At 52.3% G+C, this 15608-nt stretch overlaps 2 protein-coding genes across 5 annotated transcripts; one reads left to right on the top strand and one right to left on the bottom strand.

Moving 5' to 3' along the window:
* Positions 1 to 1371: 1371 nt before the first annotated feature.
* Positions 1372 to 11312, bottom strand: Ndufs6 (NADH:ubiquinone oxidoreductase subunit S6). 2 transcript variants are annotated; one of them, XR_003846989.1, is made up of 4 exons: positions 11155 to 11312; positions 10520 to 10573; positions 2784 to 3009; positions 1372 to 1562 (listed from the first exon to the last, which is right to left on the bottom strand). XR_003846989.1 is itself a non-coding variant. In XM_008852517.3 (4 exons), exons 1-4 carry the CDS (start codon positions 11260 to 11262, stop codon positions 1497 to 1499), a joined length of 351 nt encoding a protein of 116 aa, XP_008850739.1. In that variant the 5' UTR covers positions 11263 to 11312; the 3' UTR covers positions 1372 to 1496. The 2 variants fall into 2 exon arrangements, 1 of the variants encoding a protein (XP_008850739.1); XM_008852517.3 differs by having other exon boundaries at positions 2887 to 3009.
* A 2280-nt stretch (positions 11313 to 13592) lies between these two features.
* Positions 13593 to 14860, top strand: Mrpl36 (mitochondrial ribosomal protein L36). Of its 3 annotated transcripts, none has more exons than XM_008852515.3 (2): positions 13593 to 13672; positions 14025 to 14860. In XM_008852515.3, the coding sequence occupies exon 2, from the start codon at positions 14065 to 14067 to the stop codon at positions 14377 to 14379; it is 315 nt and encodes a 104-aa protein (XP_008850737.1). In that variant the 5' UTR covers positions 13593 to 13672; positions 14025 to 14064; the 3' UTR covers positions 14380 to 14860. The 3 variants fall into 3 exon arrangements, with proteins under 3 accessions (XP_008850737.1, XP_008850738.1, XP_029411628.1); XM_008852516.3 differs by lacking the exon at positions 13593 to 13672 and adding an exon at positions 13829 to 13943; XM_029555768.1 differs by lacking the exon at positions 13593 to 13672 and adding an exon at positions 13860 to 13883.
* The last annotated feature ends 748 nt before the right edge of the window (positions 14861 to 15608 follow it).

Below are 15608 nucleotides of genomic sequence, written 5' to 3'. Positions count from 1 at the left end.
TTAAAAGCAGAGCACACCTAGTTGTACCAGCTCCTGCCTTTGTGGCCCACCTCAGGGGCCCCGTCGGCAGTCCCTTCCATCAGCACAGGTTTATACAGCTTAGGCTCACCACCATGGTCTTCTTTGGTCCCCAACGTCCTTGTGTCCCCCAGGCTCCATCAAGGTCTCCAATCTTCATGTATCAGAGGGACCACCTTTCCCTGGGATACTTGGACAGGAGTTTGGCATTGTAAACACACTGTTAAATCCTATTAAATCAGTTCATGTTATTAAGTCTTTGTTGTAAAAGCACTTTAGTGCCCCCCCCCCCCTGAAAAAAACAAGCTAAGATGCTAGGGGTGGTTTGATTCTCTAAGTAGCAGCTGTGAGGCACTTTGGTGACCAAGCTGTCTCGAGCAAAGGACTATGAGGCCAGCAGCCAGCTGGCTGTCCCTTCGTGGCTGCACAAGCAGCACTGAACACACCACAGGGCCTCAAGGAAACTATTTAGGGCTGCTGCTTACTGCCGAAGCCAAGCACCAGCTCCGGAAGGCTGTTCAGAACAGTTTTACTGGATTTCTTGCCATCACCTCCCTGACCCTCTAAATGACACTGAGAACCTGCAGCTATTTCCCAGGCTCAAGGGCAGCACTTCACTGGCGGCACAGCAGACCTGTGACTGGTGCAAACCCAGCCCTTCCCCTTGACGGCCTAGGCCGATGTCTCTGTCTTCTAAAGCCTGGAGCTAGAAGCCTCTGGCTCTGCCACCCAGCGGTCCTGGGCTCAGAGGCCCAGTACTGCCAGCACTGCAGGAGCGCTCTACCATGACTACTAAAAAGCACCTAACCCACGGTACTGTCCATCCAGGCACCCACACCCCACCTCCTCCCGATGCTCCCATGTCCTTGGGTTTGCCTTTGGAGAGCCCATGTGCCCACCCCCAACCCCCGTTCCAGCCAGCTTATTTGTGGTCCACGGCCGCACTACATAACCATAACCCTGACTCCTTCACTGGGTGGATGACTCAATGCCTCTAACAGGTGTCTAGATCCCTGGGATTGAAGATGCCCTGCTTCGTGGTGAGGAGGGGGAGGAGGAAGCCGCACCTGCAGGTGAAGGGTAAGGAGAGAGCACAGCTCTGTACCAGACATTCTGAGGCCTAAGGCCACTGGGGCTTTGGGCTACAAGGTGTGTGGAAGGGAGAGCCAAGACCGTCCTCCACCCCACCCACACCTGCTCAGGTCACGCAAACAAGAGCTGAGGAAGGAAGGCCCCGGCGCCCACACATCAGCCAGCACCGGTCAGGGAGCTGGCAGAAGCAAAGCCACCCCTCTTCACATCTGAGCAGTCACTTCCAGTTCACACCTTTAGGAAAGGAACAAACTCAGCGCGTTGTGCACAGTGGTGGTGTCCTTTATTCCTAATGAGGGGCGCCTTTCACATGGAGCAGCAACTTCACCCCGTACGCCTAGCATGGAGATGCTCACAGATGGTGGCGGGCCGGTGCATGGCCCACACTAGTGATGGTGCTGCTTGAACTGCAGGCCGCAGTAGCCGCACGTCCCCGTTTTTGTTTCTTTGTCCTGAAAGATTTAACAGGAAAGAACTCGTGCTTTCATATCTGACCTCAAATCCCAGTTAGCCCTATAGCTACTGGAGCAGCAGCGCACGGCAGTCGAGAACTCGCTGCTCCCCATGGACCACACATCCTCCTTTCTTCTGTTTCTCTTCTGCACTGCCGCGGATTAAATCTAGGGCCCTGCACATTCAAGGAAAGCACCTCACCACGAAGCTGCCTCCCCAGCCGTCTCGACTTTCTATTTTGACACAGGGTCTCATTAAGTTGCTCAGAGTAAACCCCTGTGTAGCTCAAGACACCTTGAACTTGGGATCCTCCTGCTCAGCTTCACAGAGCTAAGACTACAGGCCTGAGCCAGGCCAGACCCCCCCAACCCCCCACAGCTCTTTTGTATTGTGGTGCTGGGGAAGCACCCCAGCCTCACACGTGACAGCCACATGTGCTAGCATGGAGCTGTACCCAAGCCCCATGACGTACATGGTTTCATTCTACGGTCTCGGGCCCACTCTTTTCTATTTATTTTTATTTTTATTTTATGTGTATAAGTGTATTGCCTGCATCTAAGTGTACCCATGTCATGCAATGCCCGCAGAGGTCAGAAGAGGGCGTCGGATTCCCTGAAACTGCAGTTAGGATGGTTGTTAGCCACCATGTGGGTGCTGGGAATCAACCTGGGTCTTTTGCAAGAGCAGCCAGTGCTCTTAACCAGAGCCAACTCTCGTGCCCTCTACTTTGTTGGTAACTGAACTGTCCAACAAAAATAAGACTGCGCGGGGATATTCCAAAATAACCTACATCTCCTTGCACTGGAGCCCTAATCCTCAGCACGAAGGATCCAGAGATCAGGCCTTTAAAACGGCAAGCATGGTGAGAACATGGTCACGGTGGTGGGCCCTGCACCGATCTGACGGGGGTCCTTTAGAGGAGATCAGGATGCAGACAGCTCTAAACGTCAACCATGTAAGCACGTGGGATAGCCCATCTGTAAGCCGAGAGAACTCCGGAGGCACTAGCAACCACCTGGTGTGATTACAGCTAACCCAGGTCCATAGCAACATTGGCCAGAGGGAAGCCTGCTGCGTCCATGTTATAGGAGGCAGGAGTGTGTGCCCATCACACAGAACATACTACACCATGCATGGTCAGCAAGGAGTTTTTGACACACCCTACTATCGGTTCCTATGGCACAGCTGACTGTGAGAGTGAGCACTGGGGGGGGGGTCACCTCGAGAGCACGGCAGGAGATGGCAGCGAGAACAGATGGCTGGGAGAGAAGCTGAGCACTGAGACCCAGCAACTGCTTAGGGGCGTGGACTGGTGCTCCATACCAAGTTTATGTACACCTTGGGGTGACCCAGGGCACCGCCCCCGCCGTCACAGGCTATGATCCGATGGTCCACCTGACTCACGGGCTGCTCTGCTATCAAATCAATGGCAAAGCTCTCATTCACCTAGAACAAGAAAAGGGAAGAGACAGTTAAATATAAAAGCTGTAAATTTCACAAGTTATGAGCACTCACCCAAATCTACATATTGTCAACACACAATTTCCCTCAAAACAAGTGCTGAAATCCTTCAAAACACAATAAAATCAATTCAATCCAGGCAGACACACGCCATTTGTCCTTGCGACGGAACACCTCTGTGTTCCTAAGAATCATGAACACAGCACTGGGGTTATTGGAAACACAAAGGCCCAGGAAAATCCACCTGTGAAACCACCCGGGTTTGGGGGTACCCGAACACTGAACACTTTGCTTCTCTTTCTGTAAAATTATCCATTTCAGTTAAAATGTCCTATGTATGTGCACCCTGGTGAGCAGCATGGTCACCTGTTGGTGTTTACAGTCTGCTCATCGATCATCCCTTCCCTCAGGTCACTTGGACTTTGATGCACTTTCTTTCCGATCAGGTGGTTTCACTGTAAGGATGACTTAGCTCACCAGGTTTTCACAGAGCGGGGATCTCACGCTAAGCACGTTCTACTTCATCAGCTTCGAATTTACCATCTCCTTCCTTACATATGCCTTTGATTACTGTTCGTCATAACTGCAAGTTGTGATTCCAGTACTGCATCCTGATGATGCTGTGCACCTCGCAGGAACTTATTTTTGTCCGTTTGAAAAATGCCCTATGGGTCTGGAGAGATGGCTCAGTGGTTAAGAGCACTGACTGCTCTCACACAGGACCCAGATTCAATTCCCAGCATCCACATGGAGGCTAACAACCATCTCTAACTCCAGTTCGAGGGGAATCTAATGCCCTCTTTTGACCTCTGTGGGCATTGCATGACACGGATGCACTTACACACATGCAGGCAATACACTCATACACATAAAATAATACAATATTTAAAAAAGAAAAAAAAGAAAAAGACCCTGTTCTCAGTGTGCCTCTACTGCCTGGGATGTCTACAGTGTCTGTTCCTAGACACAGCTCCCATGCTACGGGTGAAGTCACTGGAACTCTTCCAGCACACTGTGACACGCTACCACACTGAAGCACCATTTATCCACCCAATGTTTCCCGGGCCTAAATCCCACCACATCAGGTGTCACGATCACGGCCCTTGCCTTCTGTTTTCCTCTCACTGCTCTTTCTGCACCTCAGCATCTTTTAAACCACTGTGCATCAGGGAGGCCACTTGCATGCAACACAAATGTCCATCAACAGGGAACCACCTGAGAAGACAGTGACAGAACCCAGCACATGCCACTGCAGACTAAATGGGGACGTGCCACTAAGGATGGATACTGCACACACCACTGTAAACCAAATAAGGACATGCCATTAGAGAGGGACACCTGCACACCAATGGGACATGTCACTAAGGACACGTGCACACCAATGGGATACGTCACTAAGGACCCTGCATGTACTACTGTGAATTGAATGTGGAGATAATCACTAATGAGAATACCGAATGGTTACATGCCATCGGTCATCACTATGTGGAAGAAGACGGACAGGTTTAAACAGTCGTTAAACACACGGACAGGATAAGCCACAAAGAACCTATCATGGAGGTAGACAGGCAGAGGAGAAAGGAGAAACGTTAGACTTCCTTTAAAATTTTAGAAATCTGATTCTGAAACAAGTTTACACCAGAAAGTTTTTAAAGGTTTATGAAATAAAAAAGAAACAGGTGGACATAAATAATCTGAGTAACTTCAAAATAAAGGACACCTCGGATGGACACACCTTAACAAAGACACCACTTCCAAAGTATCTGCAGGTGTCACTGGGACTTCCGTTGTGAGGACAGGAATGAGTGAGGTCAGGGTTGGCAAGAGTCTGAACTCTGAACTCAGCTTAGACCTGCAGGTGCGCACCAGTACCTGCCCACCATCTTCACTGGAAATGGTCAGCACCAGGCACACTGGGGCCCACATGGGGCTCACACTGGGGCCTCTACACACCACCCCAGAGGAAGGGACCAGCTTCTCCCCAAACCCAGCCGAGCTCAGGTCCACAGCAGGAGGTATTATAAGAGCCAGAAGCACTGTTGGGGCAGAAGCAGGGAGTGAGCAAAGAAAGGCCTGACGGAGAGCAATGGCCTGGAGTTCCACCGCGCTGATGTAGACCTGGAGGAGCAGCCAGGACCCCAGCCCATGGCTGCAAGGATTGAAAAGCAGCACACACTGAAGTCCAGGGCTTCAGTTACAATCTCATTAAACACCCAGTCATCGCTGCATCAAAGAATGCTGAGTAAGGAATGAGCATTTCTTCTGCTTTTCCCGCACACACTCACTGCAGGCTCACCAAGCTGCCTCTACACAGGTGTCTGTGAACAGACATCATTTCACAAGTCCTTCCAAATCAGTGGACATTTCGACTCCTCATGGTGGGAAGGCACACAACTGCAGCTGCACCAAAACCAGGACTGACCTGTCTGCACAGGCCTCATCCAACCAGCAGTATGGCAACCCCTCAGAGGCCCAGGACCTGTCCAACTGCTGGGACAAGCTCCACACAAAAAGGACGTGGATCAGAGCTGGAAGAGAGAGATGGGGCCAGGAAATGGAGGCCTGCAAAGAAGAGAGCTGAGGGGCACTAGCAGCTGCCTCCAGTGGCTCAAAGGACTGAAGATCGAGTCAAGTTGTAACTTAAAATATAACACGGCTGAGCATATCAGTTGGGTTCACTGTAATTTTCAAGGATGCCGGGACAGTGAGTGCACGTGTCCCTCACATGCCCGGCGAGCAGGATCCTGCCCTCCCTTCTCCAGCGGTCCTTCCTTTTTGAACACATCGACAGCCATCCTCTGAAGGAAACCTGGTGGTCAGCAGGAAAGTTCTGGAGCGTCACTCAGCCCCCAGGCCATGCCCACCAAGCATTTCCCATCTTGAATCCCAGCAGAGAGGCAAGATGCCTCACAGATGCCGCCCACCTCTGTAGCAGAGGCTGCACAACCCCTGTGTTCACCAGGGAGCCCACAGGGAGAGGTGAGCAGACTCCCAGCAGCACAATCAGGTCACAGCCCAAAGGCTGGGGAGCATGTAGCTTGATGTGAGGTCTGTGAGTGGCTGGAAAAGCCGTGTGGAGGAGACACTCCTCACCAGAACCCTGAAGCATGAGCTCACAGCAGCATGAGCATTCTGGGAAGGGTTAGGTATCCTTACAGATTACACCTAGGCACATCTCGCCCTCAAGTTCCATCTCTGCAGGCACTATGGAAGACACTGGAAATGGAGGGACTGATTCAGCAAAGGCCACCAGGCACCCGATTCTACACGTTCCAGTCCCCCAAGCACACAGTCCCCCGTGATCACAGTCCCCCATCATCACAGTCTCCCGTGATCACATGCCCCCGTGATCACATCCCCCGTGATCACGTCCCCCGTGATCACATTCCCCCGTGATCACAGTTCCCTGTGATCACAGTCCCCTGTGACAGTCACGCTGCTTCTTGACACCAGCACCTACAGGGCCAGGAGAGAAGGATGTACTGCATGCCCCAAGCAGGCAAAGGCAGCAATCATACAAATGAAGCCCTGTAGTGTAAATCCTGTGAGTCTTCGGAGGTGACAGTATGCCACAAAGGCCACACTAACAAACTCTCCAGCTCCCGTCCGGGCTGTCTAAAGCCCAGCCATCTCCCCATGGGAAGGAGAGCTGATGCCCCAACACTGTGACTGGCAAGCGCCTACCCTCCTGTCATTTACTGCATAACTCCAGGGCAACCCTGACCTCCCATGATTAACTCTGCTTCCTGGAACTTGGTTCGAGGCAGGAATACAGAGAGCTTGGACAGTAACCACCTCATGACCAATGCCAAACCTATGCTATGTTCCAAGAGGTTCTGCCCTGTCTCTTCCACCTCAGGGGATGAGGGGAAGGGGAGCACTGGGATCACAGGACAAGGCCAACAGGAAGAACTGTCAGACAGGGTGATGTGAAAACCTTGGAGCCACAGTTTCATTTTCCTCCCGATGATCAGCTAGCTGGCTTCAGCAGAACGACACTCGGTTAAGTTAGTCTACAGTCTGGTTTCAGTTCTTACGGAAAGCCCACTCCTTTGTTTCAACTAAGACAGAGTCTTGTAAACACAGGATGCCATGACATACACCAGATCAATGCTAAGTGAGAGAACACCCCAGCTGACTGACCAGTGCTATGAGACAGGCTCCAAGAACGGGAGGCTGCAAGTATTCGGTTCAGTCATCAGGACAGCAGGAGCCTCTGACATTAACACCTACCACATACAGAAAACATGTACAAATGCATACATATGTATGTAGTGTTCAAATCACAGGGGAGACAGAAGCAGTCTCCGAGCTGTGTGTGAGCCAGGCCTTTGGTCCCAGGTGGGGGTTTATGAATTTAGTTTCAAAAATTGTCCTCTGGGTCCTGATGGGACTTCTGAAGGGCCAAGCCCTTCTAAATCCAGATTACACTCAAAATACCTTCACCTCATGCAAAGTACTGAGGTCACAGGCTTTGGAAGGAGCAGCCAGAAGGGACAGGAAGAGACATTACAGTACAGCCCCACCTCAGGTCTCTCCAGGCTGTGCCCCCAGGAGGACGGATGGACAGACCTCCCTTCACCACCCTTCAGAAGGAAGCATGAAAGGATGTGTGGGCTGTGCAGAACCTCAGCCAATGAGCCTAAGCACCCGAAGACAGACTATCCCCCAGCACACCCAGCTCTGGTCACACTCTGCCCTGGAATCTGGCAGGCAGTTGGAGCCTTTGAAGCTGTCCTCCCAATGATCCTACCTCATCTTGCCACCTGCCACGGTGGTAAATAATTCCTCAGCTATAAACTGAGTACATCAGGACCATGTCAGTGGCCTGGCTTTCCTGTAGCCGTGAGCATGAAGAGTGCTTGCATCTCAGAGCCAACATGGTATGAAGGGTACTCGTGTTGGGGGTGGTGTGAGCTGACAGAGCTCTGACAGCGGAGGAGAGTCTGTCCTTCAGGGAGGCCTGCTGCAGCCACAATTGTTTCACAGCCTTGATGCAGTAGAAAATCAGCACAGAGCCGTACACAACAGACCCAATCACCTAGTGCTCTATAGCATCTGCACGGCTTCAGTGCAATGACACTTGCCCTGCAAGGGCCCGAGGGCAGCAGCACAGCGACCCGGTTCCCTGGCATTTCTTGAGGCAGGTATGAACGTCCGTGCTTTCCTTGTCTACATTCTTGAGCCCCAGAGGGAAAGACCTGAGCTCCACATACCAGCCTGGTGGCCTAGAGTGTGACACCAAAGGTCCTCACCTGTGAGCAAGGCTGCAGTTACCTCGTCCCACCACAGGACAGCATATCCTCAGTGCACACTGACAATCAAGTAGTAACTGGTCACTTCCAAGTTTGCCTCACCTTCACTCAGGTGACCTCAGGGCACCACCTACCCAGGACTTCAGGCTGACTGCTGGCCCCTTTCTTGCAGGGTGGGGGTAGATGGCACAGGATGAATATCTGCCACAGGCTCAGACCCTAGGTCCTCTGCAGGCATTGGAACCCCATCAGGTCATGACTGGAGCTTCCTGGATGCCTCCCATTCTCACAGAGGCCTGGCCAACAACCCAGCATGTTGTTACCCATGATCCTGAGATCAAGTCCAGACACAGCTGACTTCTTAACCTATGACCAATGAGGAAGACAGGCAGGGGAGGGAAACCACTATCCTAGCACACATGTGCAGACCCAGAGAATGCACAGCTCCAGAGGTGTCCTCTGCAAATGTGGAGCCAAACAAACACTCAGGTTCCAACATCAACTCTAAGGCAAGGATTAGCAAGCCAGATGCTCAAGCAGCTAGACCTCAAGGGCAGGGTGTGTGAAACTTGCTCCTCCTCCTTCAGACTCCAGGGCTCTATTAAAGTCTCTTAAGGTGTGGCTCAAGGGTGCAAAGCTTGTCTAGCATATGTGGGACCTGGGTTGCACCCAAGCCCTGCTAAAAAGAAAAAGATCCTAAGACTCAAAAAAGTTAATTACCAACACTAGGGAATGTGCTTAAAGAAGGCACACCGAAGTTGGACGCCTCCTCACGCAGCAGACAAGTCTCACAACAGTAAGAACCAGACACAGTGCTGAACCAGAAGGTACGAGAACTGGTGGGGCCGAGCAGCATCCATCAGGGCGGGACCAGGTGAGCTCACTGTGGCACAGCCAACAGACCTCCCTCCACCACCTCCCTCCAAGCACGCCCCTGGCTGCACAACCTCACAGTTTATCTTTAAGCTCTTCCCTGACCCTCTGCTAGGCCTGCCAGAAATCACAAAAACAATTTTCAACAGAGCTGATACATGGAGGCAGGGACAGGGCCCAGCACTTGGTGTGAACACACCACAGGGCAGAAGGCTGGAGTACATGAACAGGCCAGAACAATGAGGACTACAATAACACTAGAAAATAAACAAATGGATCTGTCCGTCTCACGGGGAGGAGAGGAGACGTTACCGTCTGCTACCCCCAGACAATTCATGTTCTGAACACCCACAATGATAAATACTATCACCATTACATTCAGAACAATTTACAATTCTAGGGAGCTTGAGATATGGAAAGAATTCTTTAGCCAGGCGTGGTGGCACATGCCTTTAATCCCAGCACCGGGAAGCAAAGGCAGGAGGATCTCTGTGAGTTCGAGGCCAGCCTGGTCTACATAATGAGTTCCAGGCCAGCTGGGGCTACTGGGAGACCCTGTCTCAAAAAGACCAAAAAAATTTTTTTTCTTAATTAAAAAATAAAAATAAAAAAAGGAATTCTTTAAATCCTAGTCTACAAATTAAGTGCCAGTTCTGAAAAGTCTGGGGCTAGACAATGTTTTGGATTTAAGAATATTTGCACTATGTCAAGGATGGGACCCAAGCAGGAACATGAAATTCACTTTATGTTTCTCAACATTTTACACACAGCCTGCAACTGTATTTAAGACTTCTACACTTCCTGTTTCCACTACAACCCAGCACGAGTCAGGTGTAGAATCCATGGCAGTGTCATGCTGGTGCTCAAAATGCTTTTGATTTTGGAAGATTCAGGTTTTTGGATTAGGGATGCTCAACCTATTGACATTTTATGAATTCTTTCTTTCTTTATTTATTTTTTAAATTTATTTGGGCTGGTCATGGTAGCACACACCTTTAATCAGAGGCAGACGCAGGCAGAGCTCTGTGAGATCAAGGCCAACCTGGTCTACATGACTTCCAGGTCAGCTGTGGCTACAGAGAGACCCTGTCCCAAATAAATAAATGAAATGTATCTATTTTTGTTTTATGTGTATGAATGTTTTGCCTGCATCTATGTAAGTGCACCTGAGTCATTCAATGCCTGTGGAGACCAGAAGAGGGCATTGGATCCCCTGGAACTGGAATTATGAACCACTGTGCACTGCCATGTGGGTGCTGGGAACAGAACCCAGGTCCTCTCCAAGAGCAGCCAGTGCTCTTAACCACTGAGCCATCTCCCAAACCCCGTTGTGTGAATTCTTCCGTTTTACTAGATCCGTCACTCACCTCTTTCTGACGACCTACGAACCGAATCCTCCTGTAGTCTTTATCATCATAAACCTGAAAAAGACCATCTGTTATTTACAGGGTAATTGGGAAAGAGGTCACATCATGCTGACAGGAGACTTCACGGGACACTGCCTGGACCTACCGCCACCGATGCAGTCAGACAACCCAGGGGCACAGCGGAGTCCCGTGGGGATGCTGGACTGGAAGGGCACAGCCCGGGGGTGGGAGGCTGAGGTGAGCTGCAGACAGGAGCCAACCCCCCACTTTCTCATGTGGCTGGAAGGCTGCCCTTCCCCCTCTAAGTCCTGCAGCTGACATTTCAGGACATGCAGTCTTTTTCCATGTTTTGGCTCAGCTTTATTGAACGCTTTAGATGAAAACCGGCTCCTCAAGTAACAACGGAAGCTTGGGGCTTCAGATGACAAATCTGATCCAAAGGAGGAGTGGGACCACCAACTCCATCCGGGAGCTGGGCAGAGGTGGCACCAAGTGGCCCAGCAGGGCAGCAGGCGCGCGAGCCCGACCAGGGGTGCGCGTGCCCGGCCCGACCTCAGCGCGTGCCCGAAGCACCCGGCGCCGCCCGCCCTGCCACCGTCAGTCCCGGGTTCGAGGCGCGGCGCAGCGGCCGTTACCTGGCCCGTGTGCGTGATCTTCTCCCCGCTCGGGGACACTCGTACGCCAAAGCCCCGAGCGGCACCGGGCAGAGCCAGCAGCCGGCGGAAGGTCGCCGCCACCGCCATCTTGCGCTGACCCCGACCCGGCGCACGGGACGCCCGCGCAGGCGCAGGGCTCGCGGCTGGACTTAGTTCCCGCTGAGTGAGTGCGCATGCGCTGGGCGGTCTCCGGCAGGTGCAGCCTCCAGCTGAGTCCGCCCGGGAGCGAGGTCTTCAGACCTTGCTGGAGGCCTGGCTGATCCTCACTAATGCGAAGGCTAAGGAGGTGGAAACTAGATGCAATGTGTGCGTTTTTGTGGAGAGATTTAAATATCGGAATTAAATTTTATTTTATTTCATTTTATGCGTATGAGTGTATTGCCTGCATGTAAGTGCACCCATGCAGTGCAATGCCCGCGGATGTCAGAAGAGGGCGTTGGATCCCCTGAAACTGGAGTTACAGATGGTTGTTAGCCGCCATGTGGGAATCCAACCTGGGTCTTCCACAAGAACAGCCAGTTCTCTTGACCTAAGCAGTCTCTCCAGCCCCTCCCCCCAAATATCGGAATTTTTTATTGAATAAAGAAATAGATTGTTCAGCAAAGGAAGGAAACTAGACATTCAACATTTTGGCTGGGGAGGGGAGATCTTGTAAGCATTTCTTTTCTTTTTCTTTTTTTTTTTTTTTTTTTGAGACAAGGTCTCCCTGTAGGCCCAGCTGGCCTAGAAGTCATATGTAGACCAGGCTGGCCTCGAAGAGATCCACCTGCCACCCGAGTGCTGGAACTAAAGGCCTGCACCACCACACCTGGCTTATAAGCATTTGTTGAATTTGTTGAGATGTCAGATGGCAAGTGATTTGTACCCAGCCTTGAAAAAGCTCAGTTATGGGATGGAGAGATGGCTAACCAGTTAGGAACACTGTCTGCTCTTGCAGAAGACCTGGTTTCGATTCCCAGCACCTACATAGCAGCTAACAACCGTCTGTAACTCCAGTTCCAGGGGATTCGTTGCCCTCTCCTGACTTCCCAGGGTGCACTCACATACATTCAGGCAATACCCTTAAACACTAAAAATAATAAATAAAATATTTTTTAAAAAGAAAATGAAAAGTCTCAGTTATGAAGAGCGACCCCATACAAATCCTAGCCTGCAAATCCTGAGGGCATGTCACATTGCCTCCACAGGTCCCGGCCTTTAGCAAACTGTCTGCACTGGAGTCATTTCTAGATCCTTCTCAAGGGTGGCTGTCATACATTGCAACACGAACCCTTTGCCGTCAAGGGGACAAAATGAAGGCAGGCCAACAGTCAGAGCAGGGGTGGGGTGAGGGAGCTAATTCCCGAGTAAGGGCCAGAAGCTTGCACATCTTGCTAGGGTTCCCTGCAGAGTTCCTGCAGCCTGGATTGAAGGCTGAAGCCCTGGCATCTCCCTTTTCTGTGTTTCAACCAGGGCCTCAGGACTTGATGGCTCTGAGGACGAAGGAAAACAACGTGGAGATGGCGGAGAGACAGGAAGAACAAGAAGCTAGCTCACTTAAAAACCTTCTCAAATCGGAAAATTGGCCCCAAATGTGGTGGTGTTTTCTTGCTGTTTTTTTTGTTGTAGTTTTCTGAAACAGGGCCAAGTTATGCCCAGGCTTGCCTAGACCTGTCTTCCTACCACTCAGGGCTGCAGATTTGTCTAAAATCTATTTTCCTATTATTACTGTGTGTGGAACAGTGTGAAGATCGGAAGACAACTTTCAGGAGTCAGCGCGCTCCTTCCACCAAGGGTTCTGGGGATCGAACCCGTGTCTTCAGGCTTGCACAGCAAGCATTTTTACCTGCTGAGCCATCTCAGCAAGTAAAAGATTATTTTGAAAGTGATAAAACTCAAGAATCTGGTATTCCCATGGCCTTGTGCCAAGGTGGCCTGAGTGAGCCTTGTGTGAAATGTGGGGTGAGGAGCCAGAGAAGGGCTAGCCTCCGTCACACAGAAAGTAGTATGAATGGATTCGCTGACCCCCAGAAACCACAGGTGCACGTGGTATGTGGAACTGTTTCCACTCTGTGTGCTTGGACACGCTCATTACTCCAGAGGGAAAGAAAGGTAAGGCCTGTGACTATCTGGGGCGCTGGCTGGCTGGGGCACTGACCTACTTGCCCCCCTAGGCAGCTTTGCACTGTGCCACAATGTCATTAATGGAAACGTGACCTGTGCGTTTTGTCTGGATGTTATTTTCCAGTTGTCCTGTTGGTAATTTCCATTTCACTCAAAAGTGTGCATTTCGCTCTTATTTTCGCATCTTTTCTCCCAGTGCGTCGCGCACCTACGCTCCCACTCAGGGCTAAACTAGGGAATAGGCGAGAAAGGGCGGACTGTGGCACAGCACGCATGCGCCGAGGTCCGTGCGCCCGCCCCGACGCCATCTTTCTTCCTGGCGGTGGCGCCTACGCCCCACTGCGCAGGCGCACGGATGTGCAGCCGGAACGTGCGGCCGGTGGGTCCCTTCCCGGTGAGTCTGGGGTGCGGCGGGCGGCCAGGGCCCCGCGGTTCGCAGTCCCGGGCATGTGGCACAGCCGAAGGGTAGACACGCAGCCGTGGGTGGAGGTGCGGCGTGAGGGCGCGGGCCCGCCTCCCCGGCGACAAGCCGGCTCCTTCCCGGGCCCCACGGCGCTGATGGGGCCTGCGCGGCGCCCTTTGACCTCCGACCATGACTTTGAGAAGTGAGGTCCTAAGAGGTGCCGAGGAGCCGGAGTCGGGGTGACGCGCTTCCCTCCCCGCGGGTGTGAGCAGGAGTCGGGGTGACGCGCTTCCCTCCCCGCGGGTGTGAGAGGGAGTCGGGGTGACACGCTTCTCTCCGGCAGGTTGTGCAGGAGTCGGGGTGCCCGCGGGCCCAGCCCCAGCATGGCTGCTCTGTTTATGCGGACCTTGGTGGCCTCCGTTGTGGATCCCCTTCTGCGCCTGAGTCGCGTGGCCGTGAAGCCCCAGGCCTTCTCCACGGCCCTGGCGGGGACCCTGAGTGGCGCCCCGCCCTGCGCACAGGTGCGCTCGCTTCCGCTTCTCCGGTGCCACGCCCAGCCACACCTGCAGCCCTCCCAAGGCTTCAAGACCAAGGGCGTCCTCAGGAAGCGCTGCAGGGACTGCTACCTGGTGAAGAGGCGTGGGCGCTGGTTCGTCTACTGCAAGACCAACCCCAGGCACAAGCAGCGGCAGATGTAGCCCTCGTGGGAAATGGTTCTGGCCTTACCAGAGTCAAATAAAATGTGAACCATAATTATGATCCGTGCGCCTCAGGGTTCTGCTGAGCCTGCTTCCCTCCACGTGAGTTCCTTCGTGATCACTGAGATTCAGTGAGGCCAGAATCGTTGTGAAGCAGGAACACACAGCTGGCCTTGTCTGCAGCCGCAGAGTGCGACCCCTTTCTTCCTCCCTTTGGTCTTTTTCAGACGAGGTCCCACATTACAGCCCTGACTGGTCTAGAACTTGTAGAGATCCCCTGGTGGTGCCTCTGCCTCCCAGCCATGCACCAACCACCAAGGTCGGCAGACTCCAAGTGCTTTAAGAACTGACTGAGTCTGAAGGCTCCTGTGGGGGCAAAACAACCCGGGCAATGTTGTCCCAAGCTTTTACTCATAGGAAATTCTGTTTGTATAGAGCTGTCTTTTGGGATACCAATTAAAAACGTTTATAAATGCCTGGTCTTAAACTCCAGTAGTGTGCTCTATAGAGGCATCTTGATGCTTTCGAATGGTTAGACCACTTTTCAACTCAAAGGTGACAAAATGCAATGGTATCTGAGGGCAGCGTTGGGATCCCAGCGCTTTGGGAAGCTGTCCTTTGTCGATCCTGAAAAGCCAGACTGGGATCTGTGCTCCTCTTGAGATAGGCCTTCGGCAATCTCTCTTTCTGTGGCCTTGAATGTCATTAATCCTGGGATGTGTGAAGAGTGAGGGATGTTGGAGGAATGATGAGAGACACATGGAGAAGGAGGGACTGAAGAGGTTCTGGTTAACGTGGGCTGGGGCCGGACAGTGACAGTGGGGCCTGATAGTTGGTCTTTTCCGTGACCAATTAGTCACCTAAGGCAGTGAGGCACTCCTGGGACACGTGTGTGAGGGTTTCCAGAGGATTCAATGACGAGAACAGGCCCAACCTTACATGGGTGGCACTGTCCTGTGGACTGGGGAACAAGGGGGGAAACAAGGGCAGAATGCCAGAACCCCCTCATCTACCCCCTGGCCACCTTGGTGTGACCCGCCACGCCCTCCCTGATGTTCTGTGAGTGCTGTGCTCCCAGCAATGAAAGCAGCAAGTAGAGCCCGGTGCAGCCTTCATTCTGCACCCTGACTCACTACCTCTCCCCACCCTGGCTTCCATAATTACCTGTCACGTGATCACTTGCACCTGCCCTTGATGTACACGTGTCTGGCTCAGCATAGGACACATCC

This window comes from Nannospalax galili, unplaced genomic scaffold, assembly GCF_000622305.1.
Source record: "Nannospalax galili isolate Female #2095 unplaced genomic scaffold, S.galili_v1.0 scaffold1146, whole genome shotgun sequence".
Lineage (NCBI taxonomy): Eukaryota > Metazoa > Chordata > Mammalia > Rodentia > Spalacidae > Nannospalax > Nannospalax galili.
The sequence above is the reverse complement of the archived record's forward strand: the minus strand, read 5'-3'. Positions and strand labels throughout refer to the sequence as shown.